Source organism: Mastigoproctus giganteus, chromosome 6, assembly GCF_048544385.1.
Source record: "Mastigoproctus giganteus isolate SK-2022 chromosome 6, ASM4854438v1, whole genome shotgun sequence".
Taxonomy (NCBI): Eukaryota; Metazoa; Arthropoda; class Arachnida; order Uropygi; family Thelyphonidae; genus Mastigoproctus; species Mastigoproctus giganteus.
This window is the reverse complement of record NC_143580.1, coordinates 198,513,033-198,529,249: the sequence shown is the minus strand read 5'-3', so window position 1 is coordinate 198,529,249 and position 16,217 is coordinate 198,513,033. Positions and strand designations below refer to the sequence as shown.

The window sequence follows — 16,217 nt, the reverse complement described above, 5'->3', positions numbered from 1 at the left end:
TGAGGGCCAGACACGTTCCGTTTACAGTCAGTCGGATTCAACCTAAACATCACCTATCAGACCCAATTATAAATATACTCGTAGGCCTTCGAAGAGACAATAGTACGAATTTGAATTCAACACACCGCGATCGACTGATTTGACTTCCAGCGCGGAATGACAATAGGGTGCCACGTAAGCAATCGGTCTGTGCTCGACATTTCAACGGCATTGAAGATCACTAGGTCGACGATTGGTGATGTGATCTGCAAATTGAAGCGGATTGGTGCTGAAACCTCACGAAGCGACCTGGAAATCTTCGAAGCTAATGCAACGTTACAGGAGAGCCCTACAAAGAATCGTTTGCTCGGAAGGCAGGTCCTCGTTGAGACGATTGGGTGACATGTCAGCACCACTACAGTGCGCAGGACATTGCATGATATGGTTTTCCTAGGTCGTGCATCCGTCCACAAGTCACTAATCACCCTAATGTCGGACGCTAATCTTGGTGTAAGACCCGCAGTTCTTGGAACGCATGCTAATGGAAGCTTCGCTTTGGAATGAAGAGTCAAGGTACAGGTCTGACGGTCGTGCCTGGGAGTGGCGGATGCTCGGACCTGCTGGACTGTATAGTCTCGACAATGAAGTTTTGCGGAGGCAGCCTGATGGTATTTGACTATTTTTCATGGTTTGGCTTGCTTGGGACTATTGGATGTTTTTGACAAAACCATGAATGCTGGGGCCTATCTAGACATCCTGGACAATAATACATTAGCAGCGTTGTGGCAGCGCTTCGGGAAAGGCCAATACTTGTGTTAGCAGGACAACGCTCCATATCATACTGCTCGCGTTTGTGGCGGACTGGTTTGAGATCATGAGCATCGAAAAGTTGAACTGGTTAGCCCAGACCACTGATCTCAATCATATAAAGAACCTCTGGGATGAATTGGATTGTCTGTTTCGTGTGAGGAAACAGACAATCCAAAGAAAACAGAGCCGAACTGGTTGTCGCTTTGAAATCCGAATGGAGGAAAAAGGACAAAAATCTGGTGGAGAGTGTCCCATGGAGACTAGTCTGTCATAAAGACTAAGCTTCAACACACGTTATTAGTTTTCCTGTAAATAAAGATTATTTGTAGATATGCAGGGGTCCGGATATTAATGGTAGGACAGTGTATTTCAGCATGAAATTCCCTTATTTTAATAGAAATCTTTGTGAAAACTTTTGCCTATACAATTGACCCGTAAGAACCTGGAAAAATCCTAATCAAGTATTATAAGGTGTTTTTCATTTGTGTATTTTTGGGATGTGAATGATTATTAATATATTCCTTAGAAATATACGTATTAGAGATTTTACAGCACTGTTCCTTTATTAGTACAGTTGAGTAGGGCGAGGTTTATATACCGGAAAATTGGTTGAAAATCCATTAGATGCATCTTACAGTTGATAATCCTGCTCGACAGCTCATCAAGTCTATGTTGACATTTACAATCTAAATTCGATTAGATTACATATGAGCCATGTGGAAATACTGAGTTTTAGAGAAGAGGCTAATGATTACCTTGAAAGGATCATGTTCCCTGATGAAACAACATCCCACATCTCTGGAGGAGTTCACAGACATCACGTGCACGTCTGGAGGTCAGAAAATCCACGTTTTTTCCTCGAAAATAAATGCGATAGTCCTAGGCTAAGTGTAGAGTACGGCCTGTTTGGATTATACTTTTATTAGCTATTCATTGTCGATGACAGTAACAAAATAGTAATTTAAAAACATTCAAGAAACGTTTTACTGCTTTTTTTCTATTTAGCTGAAGGAATTCCAGCCGAATTTCTGGAATTCGGCTGGAACGTTAAGAGTTCTTAAACATTAATCAAAATTCAGCATTCCAAATATATTACCACCATTCAAGGTAGACATCCAATAAACAAAGACGTCCAGCGGTTTCGGAACTTTGTCAAGAACCTTCGCCTAACCTCAGTATATACCACACTGGGTGGAAAAGACCTGAGTTCGAATCCCATCAATGACGTGAGGAATTTTTATGGGTCTTTTTCACAACGTGGTTTAGTTAGTTGGTCTCAGGCGAGGGTAATATGGATTTTCTCCTGGAACCTCGTTTTTCATACAGAAAATCGGCAACAGAACACAAGAATTTACACAATATACACAGAGCAATATGGCCTTAGTCGCTAATGCTCCTATAACAACAACGATTCGTATCTGACCTATAGAAACACATCCATCAGTATGCATGAATCCGTGTATAAAAAATTCATCAGGTGTCTCACGTTCGAAAACCTTTGTTTACAGAACCATATTTTACCAAAGTCTTTGCATATATTTTTTATTTCTGACCTCCACCACTACCATATGTATATCTTAGTACCCGAAGTTTCTTTTTTGATTCAAAGAATAGTTACACCTTATGTTTCTTTGACCTTACCCAACAACATCATCAGTGGTACTGAGTGACATCACTAAATAACCATAGAATGAAGGCACCTTATTGATTATCTTGTTGCTAAAAAAAAAAAAAAAAAAACATAACAGCAAACTTCGAAACAATAAAATATAAAATAAATTTCTATTTTATTGTTTACTACTAATTTTAAGCACGTGAAATTGTCTCATAAATATAACCCGATGAAAATTAGAATGACGCTGATTTTAAAGAGGCTACCGTCTCCTAGCTTAAATAAACAGGATAAGCGATGTACACGTTATATTTAGGGCGCGTTCGATCATTGAATAACGCACCCCAAGGGTTTAAAAGCTTTGTGTACTCAAGAAGTGTTTACCAAAACTTCATCATGTGATGGGTAACCGTGAGGTGGAATTTGCCTTATTTCCTAAATGGAGAGGGATAAACATGGGATAAACTACCGACATCAAATTAAATTCCTAAAAATATTCTAAACCTAAAAGGATGATGGAGAGGGGAGGCTCAGTTCCACACTGTGATCTTACCTTGGCTCTATTTGGGAATTAACGTATAAATAATTTCCCATATTCCCTTATAACTGATTAATGGAATATTCCATTAATCAGTTATAAGCATAGTCTTTAAAAAATTCAGTAATCTTATAAATATGAACATTTAAAAAAACGTAATGAATCAACACATAACGAAATAATAAACCCAACACGAAGAAAACAATATACAGAAGCAGTAATCTTCCACTTCCGGTATGTGAAGAGGCAATAATCTTCCACTTCCGTTATGTGAAGAGGCAGTAATCTTCCGTTATGTGAGGAGGTGTGCGCGAGCAGGATCATGTGATGGTTTATTAATTTTTAAATAATAGCAAAAAAATTTCGGTTTCATTAGGCAATGCTCACAAGATATTGGGAATAAATATACAGTGCTTTGTCAGAAAAATATGCCACAAAATAAGACGCACTATTTCGCACTACTAAATTGTTTGTCCAAGTGGCCAGTGCTATTTTATTATTTAATAAATATTTTTATTTAAATTTTATGTGTTATTCATTTAGGAAATTATGCTTATAATTTCTTTATTACACAAATAGAAATTCTCTACTGACAGAATGGCATTAACAGGTTTAATTAATCACCATTTGTAGACTTTAAATAATTATACAGTAAACTGTGTAAAATTAAGAATAAAATGTTTTACAATAAAAGTCAAATTTTGCAAATCTGAAGTATTAAGAAAGCAATTCTTTAAGAATCCATTCAAAAAAAGAGACATTTCTGTCTTTATAAGATTCTTGCAGGATTATCTTGTCCTTTCATCTGCTTTTTTTTTTTTTTTTTTTTTCGGCCAGCAGGATTTAAATTGCGCAGATAATGTGAAAGTTTAAATTCTCACAGCAGAAGAAACTTGCCTTTGCAACAAGTTGTTCTGGTATTGCACTACTTTCAAACAGACGCTTCTCTAAAAGGTTAATTGGCCATTTTGTTTGAAAGATGAGACTGATATGAGCCTGTTTCAGCACTAACTGGTCCCTCATTATACAGCAACACGCAGTTGTTCGATGTGAGCTGTCATGCGGTACACAAAATCAGTTTTTCAAATTTGTAATGTAGTTAAGGCAATATGTTGAAAGTAGTGCAATGCCAGGGCAGCTCGTTACAAAGGTAAGTTTTTTTTCCCGTTCTGTGAGGATTAAGGCTATTTCTTGGTGTTATAAATTTTCTATGATTAGCCTTGGTAACAGTCTCTCCCTCCACTGCGCAACTAACTGACCCTGTTTCTTTTTCCACCAGTAAGCAACGAAGGACTCAATAGAATGCTCATTGTGAAGTTTTCTTCTACCTAGAAAACAAAATAAGACGGGTTGTTAGTTTTAGAATAATATGGCACGCAAAACTGAATTATTGTGAAAAAATTATGTCCGTGACTTGCATATAATTTAGGAGAAATTGTGTGAAAGCTCAGTGAGAAGATACGCTGTGAATACATACATAACAGAACCCAACGTTTTCACCTGTTCGCAAGCAACCTAGAAATTTGAGGTTATTCCTTTCCACAGTTTGTGGATATACTCGTCATCAGCCGATCATGTCTCTAGAAAGAAAGAAAGATAAAAGATCGGTATACCCACATAAACTTCAATTATCCCTAATTATCCTGTAAATATTTATAGCCAGCGATGTTAGAAATCTGGCAATAGTTTTTCTATCTTCATTTCCGAAATCTGCTACAAGCTGAAGTTTTCATTAAACCAGGCATCATTAATAATCACTTTTAAAGTGCAAAATTTTCTCCCCTTCTCTCAGTCCTTAAGAACTTTCCCATAACTGTTTAGCTCTTCTTTAACCTATGTGCGATGGCTGTATGTGGTCTAATGGTAATAATCTTGTAAACGGTGCACATGTTTAAGTTCAATTTCCTTCTCTTCATCAGCTCTTCTTAGCCTCGAAGAATTTAAAACTAACTGCGAAACTTTCTCCAGCAAACGGATAAAATATTCATATCTTTTTTCCATATCCTCCTATCTTATCAGTTATTGCTTTCAGCAAAGCATTTTTTTCCCCTTTCCCGTATAAAGTGAACTGTAAACTAGCTCCAGGAAAAAAAGTGAAGAATTTAGTGCTCTCTCGTTAAATGAGCAAAACTTCCATATCTTAGAACTCAATAGATCCACATTAATGTTGCATACCTTCATCCACTAGTGCAAAAATTTCTAGAAGTCGTGTACAATTAGCAAATATTAACTATTTAGCAATTCATCTATTAAACTTTCCACTTTTTTAACCTTAAAAAAAATTGGTGTGAAATATTAATTTTTTTTCAGAATCTTTTAATATTTCAGTAATATTTATCACTTCCAAAATAATTATAGATAAATAAAATAAATATTTAGCTGCCATCTTTGATTCAGATAGATATAGGGATAAGAGGTAAACATTTGGAATTATTTCCAAAGGAGAAATTAAGTCTTGTCTATTCCTGTAATTATTTTTGATTTTGTGTTTTTCTGGTAACAACATCCTGAGAGCAAAATAGCATTAGAAAGTCTGTTTTAAAATATCTTTAGGAATAATTCTGTGTATCCTATTTCCAATTTTTTTGAACAAACAACGGAGTAAAATCAGCCTATTTCTGCGCATGCGCAATGTTTCCTGTAGATTGGCTTTTTCTGTTTTCTCTATGTGGTTGAAGTTTTTGTTTATTTATTATTATTTTTACAATTTATGCCGTTCGTTTTAAAGAAAAGCTGCTTAGAGAATGATGGCCTCTTGGGCATTGTAAGTAGATTTGTTTTAGTTTTGCTTATTTCTTTTTTAACCAACTCCTTGTTTTATTTTGATAACACTCCACAAATAGAGGAAATAGGACAACAGACACAAAACAGATAAAGGTAGATAAAAGAAACTGTGTTTATCAGTAGTGAAATTAATAATAAAATAAATATAAGCAAAAAAAAAAAAGATTAAAGGAACCAAGTTCACTTATAAGTAGCGATATGAACTTGAAGCATTAACTGAGATCGCACTTTGAACCTTATATCATTCATGAATCCTCGACAAACCTTCCCATGACAATATTATAAGAGAATTTAGTTTTATAACGAACTTCTTCTAATTAGCATGCAACATAAGCAGGGTCGTCCAACCTTTTTTGGCTAGGGGCCAAGATAAAACCTTTTTTTTTGACTAGAGGCCCTTGGGCCGTATTGATTCTCGTGGGTTGCAAGAACAGTTCCCGGCGCAATTTTCGAAATAGTATTTAATTCTTGTTATGAATGTTTATGTTTACAGTCTTATTTTATTAATTTTTTTTACATTAAGACTAAGGCGCATTTAGGGCTAGAGCCTCAAGATGCTAAAGCACTTTATATATACATAGTTTTTTTTACATTTTAATAATTAAACACGAAAATCCAAAAATTATTACATGACACTAATAACATTCTTATTAGCGGTTATATTGTCAAATGCACCTAACCTATCAAAAAGTATAGGAAAGGGGTTGTAAACTCCTGACATACAGGAAAAAGGTATGGGTTTCCCTAATTCACATTGAACTATCAGCACACAGAGGATGACTCAACTCAGCCTCTGGAGTGCTACAGCGCATGCTCGTAAACCACCCCGATTGGGAGATCAGTAAAAGGGGAAAAAAATACATTCCAATTCAGTGGCGTTTGTAATTCTGTAAGTGAAATTAATCAACCGCTTGTCACCAGCTGCAGGCCCACCCAAGAACTCTTCAGTGATGTGCGTGACAACACGAAGCGATTTCAAACCATCTTGTATATATTGAAGCCAAAGTGCGCATGCCCAGTAGGGAAAACCTGAAAAACGAGATTCGCTTCAGTAGTTCCGAAAGCGAAACTGCACAAACTTCTAACCACCTTTTTTTTTTAAAATAATATTTTTGGCTGCGGGCAATCAAGACAATTACGTCACATTTATGTGTGCATAACGGACTAACTAAGTTTAATAGTTAGCCTCATGTATCTACATACGCAATGTATTGAATATGTCAAGGACTATGTGTCATGCAGAGGTACTAATGACTATCCCAAGGCAATGAAAAGTTTCCACACACATGCTGTTGCTTTTTTCTTTTCTTTTTGTTGTTGTCATTTGTTCCGGCTTCTAATTATATGTCAACGTTCAACATAGTCAAACCACTTGTGCTAAACTACTACTCACACGTAGAGCATTTGTGTGGGTGAAGGAGAAAAGGTAGAATGACTTACAGTGCTTGTGCAAAGAATTTTAATTGATGAAGAGGGAAAATGCTATTAATTTAGAAGGATTAAGTTCACAGAAAATGTGAACTCATTGCCGCATTACGATATACATTTATATAGCGTAATAAGAAGCTTTAAATCTAAATGTTTTGATGAAGTAGATGTGCCATTATACTCTACCATGACGTCATTTACACAATGTGGATCTGCTAGTCATGTGATTCTTATCTCCTACCTCACTCATATGAATTTGTAAGATTAAAGAAAAAACTCTTTTCGCAGTTTTTGGATAATATTTCTATTAAACATATTGGAAAATAAAATATAAATTTAAATTCAATAAAGTATTTTAGATTTTTTTAAGTGTAATAAGTATTAAATAGAATGAAATTCTACACACCTTTTTTTTGTTAGATGTAAAGCTGGCTGGATCACTTTTTTTTTTAATTAGTTAATACGTAATCGTGACGTCACCGTTATAAATTTGGTTGCCTAGGAGCCATTAATTTTATTTTGGATCAAATTAGCCATTTTTGAGGAATTTGTTGTAATTTTAAGTTCAACTATCTACTAATTAAAAACTTAAATACATTTATAATTTAATTTTATAATTCGGATATTTTAAGTTTAATTTAACCAGTTTCTTTATTTACGTTATTTGGTCAAATTAATTTGAGATTTTTATTTGTTTTCTGTGGTAAAATAACAATAATTACAAAGCAAAACACTAAATGGTAAGGAAACTGGCACGTGACACTTAGAAATTGTAAAAATTAAAATAATACACCTAGGAGGGTTCTATTATTTTATATTAAATAATTATTAAACTATATTATATTAAAATATTATATTTTGTTTGTGTTGTTAGTAAGGAATGGGACTGTTTATATGGAACTGTTGTGGATGGTTGCTAGTTAAAGTTATTACGTATTGTGACGTCACATCATGCAGTTATAAATTTGGCTGCGTAGGAGTCAATAATTTATTTACTTTATTAAACTGTTTAAATATTTTAAATTTAATGAATTTATTTTGTTTACGTTATTTGGTCCAATTAATTTAAGATTTTTATTTGTTTTCTGTGGTAAAACAACAATAATTACCATAAATTATAAATCAAAATACTAAATAACGGTAAGGAAACTGGCACGTGACACTTAAAAAATTATAAAAAAATAAATTAAAAAATAATAGACCCAGGAGGGGGGGGGATATTATTTTATATTAAATAATTATTATTATATTAAAATATATTTTGTTTGTGTTGTTGGCAGTCGGGTCATTTTGGCTACTTACGTGCAACGAAGGGAGTACGAACGGGAAGCGAAAAGAGGAGACGGAGAATGAGAGCGACAGAGAGTGAGAAAAATAGCGGGAGAGAAGAAGAAGCGACAATCGATGATCGTCGCCCGTAGAAGTAGCAGCAGCTGGCGGAAGTTCCATTGTTTATTGATAAGAACGCTATGATGCCAACTTTGTCGGTGATGACGACCCTCATTTGTGATCCGCATCCCCCCCTCCCCCTCCTGCACCCACTGTAGGCCCGCATTCGGTATTTCGGAGAGATCTCTTTAGGATCATGGCGCCGTGTTCGCTGCTGGCGAGTATCGATACGAAGTTTCCGTCGGGGGTGTCGCGAGACATTTTTCTGTTGGCAGCCCGATGTAAACGAAGTCGGCGAGTGCTGCTCCGTAATTAGACACCCGAGCACGCATTCATTAACGGGGAAGGGGGGGGGGGTTGCGCTTCTTTCGCTGGTGTCTTAAAAGTACGTAATGCGAGTGTAAAGAGAGTGTCGGTTTCGTCGTAGCGGGGAATAAATGTGGTCATCCGTCTCTCTCTCTCTCTCTCGCACGCGTCCATGGCGAGATGTTTTCTTTGCGCGCGTGAACAATAAGTCATATCGTCCATTAAGTGTTTGCAAATAGTAATAGTGTTTCGATGTGTGGTCGTTTCGTCCGTATAACAATGTGAGCGAGGAGATGTCCGGACACGTATCCCGCTGGCAGACGATATTTATCAAGTTTTGGAAGCTCTCCAAACCCGTGGCGATGTTGTGCAGTCCGTAATGGTGCGCTGCATCGGCATATCAAACGAAATTAATTTCTCCTAATGGCTGTCTGTGGCCCCCGAAAATACAAAACAGGCCCTTCGCATCCGCAATGGCTTTTTGTCATCTGCTTCTTGTACAGCCTTCAAGGAGCATGCGCACGAAATACGACTCCTCTTGAAAAAATTGATGCGCAATTGAAAACACCAAAACTTTGTGTCCTTGCCATTTATTTTATTCTTTTTCTCTCTCTCCTCCCTCTTTCTCTTATTCTCGCTTTCTCTCTCTCTCTCTCTCTCGCCACTTTCTTTCGCTTTCTCATGCTCACTCTTTTCTTTCGCTCTTTTTCTGTCCTTCTTTCTCCCTCTTTCTCGTTCTTTCTCTCGCTTTCACTTTATTTCTGTTACTCTCACTTTCTATATTTTTTTCTTTCTCTTTCGCTCGCTCTCTCTCTCGCGCGCGTCACTCGTCCTTTCTTTCTCATGCTCACTCTCACTCTTCCTCTTATTTTCTTTCACCCTTTCTCTTCCTCGGTTTTTCTTTCTTGTCCTCGCCACCTCTCACTCTTTCTATCTTTATTTCCCTCACATTTTCCCATTTTAGTTTATTTCTCTCATATTTTCTCCTTACTTTCTTTCCCTCACGTTTTCGCTTTCTCTCTCTAATATTTTCGATTTTGTACTTTCTTTTTCTCATATTTTCTCTTTCTTTCACTAAGTCACTCGCATTCTTTCGTTTGTCATTCTTTTTTTCTTTAATGCTTTTCAATATGGCCTTAGTTGCTAATGCTCCTAAAAACCAAATAACAACAAATAACAACATTAATGCTTTTCCCTCTGTGCTTTAAACCTTCTTTCGTTCTCCTTCTATCTATCATATTTCTTTTTCCGCTTCCTTTTGTTCCCCTTCTTTCTCTTGTTCTCTCTCTCTCTCTCTCTCTCTCTACCCCTTTCCTCTCCCTCAGCCTTGCTTCTTTTTCTTTATCCTAAATTTCTATCTCCAATCACTCTCATTCTGTTGGTTTCTTTTTGCCATTCTGCTATTTTCACCTTCTCTTTTTCATTCGTCATTCCTCTGTTTATTACGTTTCATTCTATCATTTAGTTTCACTTTCACCTCTTGTACTTTAAAAAAGATCTTCAGTTTGGTTATCTCTCTCTCTCAAGCCACTATATTTGAGCATGCGCATTGCACACTTATAAACACACACACAAAAAAAAAAAATAAATAAAAATAAATAAATCTTTAAAAATCAACACCACAAAATTTACGTTTTCGTATCTCCTTTTCCTTCTTTTTCCATTTTCTTTTCTCTCTCTCTCTCTCTCTCTCTCTCTCTCTTTTGCTTTCTGTTTTCCCTAACTACACTTCCGCTCTTTTCTTTTTACATTTTTATTTCGTCTCTTTCTCTCTACCCTTCTTTCTCTCCCGCTGCTTATCTCTTCTTTCTGCATTTCTGTTTAGTCAGCTTTCATTCTCTCTGCCTCACTCACTCTTTTATCTGATTGTGTCATTCCGTCGGTACCACACTATCTGTGTGTGTGCGTGCGTGTGTAGGGGAGGAGGAGAAACGCTGTACGTTCTCTCCACCCTATTGTGTTCCTGTTGTTGTTGTCCAGCAGATCACGTGGCCTTGTTTAATTTCGCAACTGTGCACAAATCACCGATGTCATTACCACGTCCGCGGGACAGAACATTGGATGCCACCAAAAGATAAGACACAAGAACCAAACGATAAGATAACGTCAAAGGCCACCAGCCCATTGTACGTGTGTGTGCGCGTGTGCGTGCGTGTCAGCCTCATTTATAGAACTAATTTCACGCGCGCGCACACTCCCCCGGTCTTTGCGCGGACTGGATGCACGCGTTTCCACCCAGAGTGGTACGTAACAATTATTTACAGGCACCGAAAATTCCATGTGCTTAGCGACGCAGGGTTGAACATCGCACACAACAACGGCACGTGGTTATGCTCCGACCCGCCCACCCGGCAAAAGCGTCTCGAACCTTCGCATTAAAGTCATAAAAGCGCGTCAGGATGACGTCACCCTCTCCGGCACTACCTCGTTATATCGATTTGGCCGCACTGCGCTAACATAGTTGTTAGCTGCGTACTGGGTTCGAGGCTTTGTTCATATACTCCGGTCCCATCTGTGGTTCGGCTTCGTCATATCAGAGACACACTTCCCGGTTTGTGGCAGTTGGTTGGCCGACAGGACCGGCACCTGCTTCTCCTGATCATGCCGTACACTTACGAGAGAAAAGGTACCTCCGTTACCATCTACAGGGTAAGTGTCTTTATCGTACCCTTATAAGCACGCTTCAACCCCATTGTGATGTGATTGTGGTCGTCTTCTCACTTGCATGCGTTCCATATTCAGATTCTTAGGTGTTGTCACACTCCCTTAAACACCATCTAAAGAAATTCTCTCCACTTAGGGTCCCGGATGCGCATCAATGGAAAACCTCTTCAACTCCTTAAGTACACAACCGATATTCCTCGTTGAATCTTTGAAAATCAACGATAGCTGTTGATGCCATCACAATTTATCAAAAGCATCTTCTTTTATTCATTGCAAATCAAAATATCGTAAACTCCAAAGAGCTTTGTAGTTTGGTTAGGAAAATGGGTTGAACATCGCACAGATGCTGTTAGGAGGACCATGGGTTCTTTTACTGTTTTTTTTTTAAATATGGATGGGACTCATTTAAATTTTTAGATGTCATCTGGGTGGTATTTAAGTTGTAGATTTGGTAGAAAATAATCAAAATTCTAGAGACGGATCTTCTCCAAGATGCTCGATAAAATCTCAAAGAAAATATTTCTTTCCAAGCAGCTGCCAACTTCGACCTTTTTAATCGGAAATTTGTAGGCGGGATGAGGCGACACGTGCATGGTATTGACGGCTTTGCCGTTCATTTTGTCCTCCAGAGAATGGGCAAAGCAATGAGTAAAGGGAGAGAGAGATGATGTACGCTAGAGATGTGATTGGAGTTTCTAAATCAAGGATTCTTGCACACAATGAACTGTTAATAATCCATGATGGAAATTTATCACGATCGCTGCTAAGTACTATTGAAGCCCTTATTTGTTTCGGAAATGAAGTGGACCTATCATCCCAACTATCTCGTGCCTCTAGAGATAAGTATTGTAGTTAGCACCAATGAGCATCAGAGGAGTGGACTGGAAGTTTGAAGAGATGCCAATAGAGCACAGAGATCGAGCGCGAAAATGCGTACCCTAATCACTAACAGAGGCTTGCTATTTTTATTCATTCTATTCAACAATCGTATTTAACTAAGTGAAGAAATTAGATTTTACCTTAAATGCATAATATTTCTTTTCTTATTAAATCTTTTTCTTATTTAAAATACTTTTTAATAATATATTTTTAACTTATTAAAAATTTTCTTGGTTGCGCTCTGAAGAAAAGTACTTCACAGTGTAATTTGGGAAACTCGAGAAGTTCCATGGTACAACTTGAGAAATTTGTGAACTTCCATGGCAAATCATGAACTCCATGGTGCAACTGGGGAAAATCGTGAACTATGGCGCAAAAAGGGGAAAATTGTTAGCTCCCATGGTGCAAACATAAACAACTCCTGGTGCACCTGGGGAGCTTCGTCAACTTCTATGATGCAACTGGGGAAAATCGTAAACTAACATGGCGAAAAAAGGGGATAATAGTGAACTCCTGATGGAAATATAGACAACTCCTGAACTTCCCTGGTGCAACCAGGACAATTTATGGCAAATTTTTTTTAAGAGTTGCCCTGGTTGCACTATGAAGTATCTCTAAAAGTTGCGCAAATCATTGAATGTTTACTTGGGCATTCTAAAATAAGCAAGGATTTTCATCCACTTGTTGTGCATAGCATTAGGGCTGTATTTGTACGTAATCCAATGAAAATTCCTTCCCAAAATTGCATCTAAATTATGTCTATGTTAGTCAAAGAATGTCTAGATTTTTTTCTCTAGAGTTTATTGGTTTTTCATGTTCGATTGATAATTTGTTGATATCTATTTCTTCTCCACAAAAGAGTCTATATTTCTTACCATCAGAAAAATAGAACCAAACCGATAAAAAACATTTTATTCGGGTACAATCAATAGTAACAAGTATTGGTTATGATAAATCTGACATCAGACCAGAGGCAGTATCGAAAATAACCCATCCTCGAAGATGGATTCTCTTAAAAAAATATTGAATTTTAAAACACCACCATCTGCAGCTGTTGAATAATGAGACAAGATAGCCGGGGCAGATGAAACAGGGCGGAAGTTAGCAGTCAGTAATTCGCCAGCACTACACGGGAAGTTGAGGTGAAGCAATTATAGTGATGGGTCTATACACGTATGTGCAGTCATCTGTGATTCATGTAGACTGACAACTGTTCCTCATTTATATTGGCAACGTCACAAAGGGCATATATTTGTATGTTAATATTGGGATGGGTCTGAACTTCCATCGCGGTGAATAATATTAACGAAATGAGGGCCAGAGTCATCAAACTCCATTCTAAATTGGATATTTTGGTTCATAAAAAAAGCGCGAACGCTTTATGAAGTTCAACGGCCACTAGAAAAGTTTTCTACGATTAATAATCCTCAGAAAACCTAAGTTTCTACCGAAATTAAGATTCTAGAATTGTTTTCTCCTTCACGCTCTCAGCAGATTGATCGAACAATCCAGGTGGAAAGAGGAAATGAGGATTTGTATGTCTCACTGATCAGGGTATCAACAAGAGAAGAAAATCCGGAACCGGAAATTGCATTTACGTCATCTCAGCAACTGGCGGGAATTTGTAGCCTCTTTAAAGTTGCGGGGGCGAATACGAATTTTGTGTTATTCGTATCAGGGGACGAAAAGTCTTGCACCTGTGGGTTAATAAACAAAACTTCCGAAAAGACCAATTCAGAGTTTGGTTTCCTGTTTTCCGATGGATCTAACGCGACTTGGGAGTCCACTGGAGTGCAGTGTGCGCTGCTTGAACGTGACTGAACTTCCGTTCGAAACGGCACATTCATTCCCCCGCTTCTATCGTCTGCTGTAACGTGCCATGTAGACAGAATACGTCGTTTCTCATGATTACGAAAACCTCGCCAAGGCTGGTGACAGGAAATTACGTGTCGGAAACACACCGGGGGAAAGAAAGGGGGATCGTTAAGACTTTTGTTCGTGGACTTTTGCGATGGTATCAGCAGACCCAAGTTCGTGTAAGTGTGGTTTGCAGGTGATAGTGATGACTGACTGCACTCTGGAGCTTTTGAATGACTGCAAGAGACCTCTTGTGGCATTCGCTGTCATTGAAAATCATCGTAAGACAGTATGGAAACAGAGCGAGCGAATGAAGGAGAAATATTGAGAGAGAGAATTAACGACAAAACGCCTAAACTTGCTCTTCTGATTCATAATGGGGAAAAATCGTCGGGATTCAAGAAATTTTACTCCAATAGAGTGGGATCGCAATTTTGTTAGTGGCGCCATGTAGGCATCTTTATTTGATCATCCAAAGGAAAATGGTGTCAAGGACAAAGACAGATGGAGAGCATCTCATCATATAAATGCATCGGAAGGAGGAGACAGACGCCGACAGCAAGAAAAGGCAGAAAACCAGGCGGTAATCGAAAAGAGGTCATGGAATACGAAGAAGGAAGAAAACAGTGGAGAGATGTCGACTACAGCAGTTATTTTTGTCTAATAAAAGGGATTAAAGATAAGAGAGAGAGAGGAGCGAAAGATACAAAAGCGCAAGAACGATAGATGGTATCGATTTCGTGTCAACTATAATTGCATCTTTGTACAGATGCGAGGAGAACAGACGTAATCCTCCATCTTCGATTATTAACGCAATCGGTAGAAATGATTGAACTAACTGCGTTATAGTTTCGATCATGGATCGCTTTCAGTGTTAAATAGAAGATGATTTAATCTTTCAGACAATTAAATGTTTCCCAAGACTCCAAACATCGCTAATAAATAAAGATGGTGAAGGAAATCGTGGACAGTTTGCGGATCACACCAACTACGTAGGATGTATTGAATTCTATTGGAGACACGAGTTAGGAAAATCATTTATCCTCTCTAGGAGTACCGAAAGGAGTACATTAAGAATTTATTTGTATTTCGGCACGAATGTCACCCGACACAAATTCTTAGCATCAAATAAAATTCTTCGCACTTTGTAAAATCGCAGAAGCAGTCAACGTTGTGGAATGGATCGAGAAATACATCAAAAATAAAGTATTCAATCGTGCGAGTTGTATAAATCTGACCAATCCATGACTTGGAACGAGTCACGACTGTGCATAAAGAATCGCATTTGAAAACCCATTAGTCTACGTCCTGAAAATCTCGCAGGTGCAAGAAAGGTCGATTTACAGCAACCGATTTTTCGAGATTAGGAACTAGAAAAATCGTTCATCTCTCTACCTATCTATCCATCCATCTCTCTCTGTTTAATTTCTCTTTCTTTCGATCTCTGCTTTCCTGTTTTCGACTACACTCTTTTTATTTATTTCTCTCTCTGTTTGTTTACCAGTCTGGAAGTAAGTTAGACTTCTTGGTATCGTTGGGCCATTTCAATGTCCCTACGTATGTACTTCCACCTTCTCCTCGCAGTCTCAAGTAGAGGGGGGAAGCAAAAGTCCCACGTGCCTCCAGTCGTTAAGACGACGTTGTCTCAACACAAAGGAATCGTGATAGATAGGCAATGACAGTGACATGGCTACTGTGTCACTGCATTATTGGAGGATGTCTGCCTGCCTCACGTCTCTCTGCCTTACAATAACAGATGCACTTTGTATGAATATCCCGCGTGTTGTGCGACCTGTCTTGCTTGCCTATGATTTATACACTAACTTGTAGCCAATTCTAGTTCCCTATTTCGCTAAGGGGAGGGGGAGGGAAGAAAAATGCACGGGAAGAAAGAAGGAAGGAGTCTGAAACGAATGAGAGACAGTCTGCCAACCTTGCACATGCGGAATTAATCTCCATGGCAACAGGGTA

General features: G+C 37.9%; 1 protein-coding gene across 3 annotated transcripts in view; it reads left to right on the top strand.

The window, feature by feature from the left end:
• The window catches only part of CalpA (calpain A), a 698,286-nt gene that overhangs the window by 75,178 nt on the left and 606,891 nt on the right, over window positions 1–16,217 (top strand). Inside the window, exon 1 of one of the 3 annotated variants that reach the window (XM_090376656.1) lies at window positions 11,362–11,495. The exons of the other annotated variants lie outside the window; for them this stretch is intronic. Within the exon in view, the coding sequence (XP_090232782.1) occupies window positions 11,448–11,495 (48 nt within the window). The 5' untranslated portion in view covers window positions 11,362–11,447. Of the gene's footprint in view, window positions 1–11,361; window positions 11,496–16,217 lie in introns of those variants that run through there. 3 annotated transcript variants of the gene reach the window in all.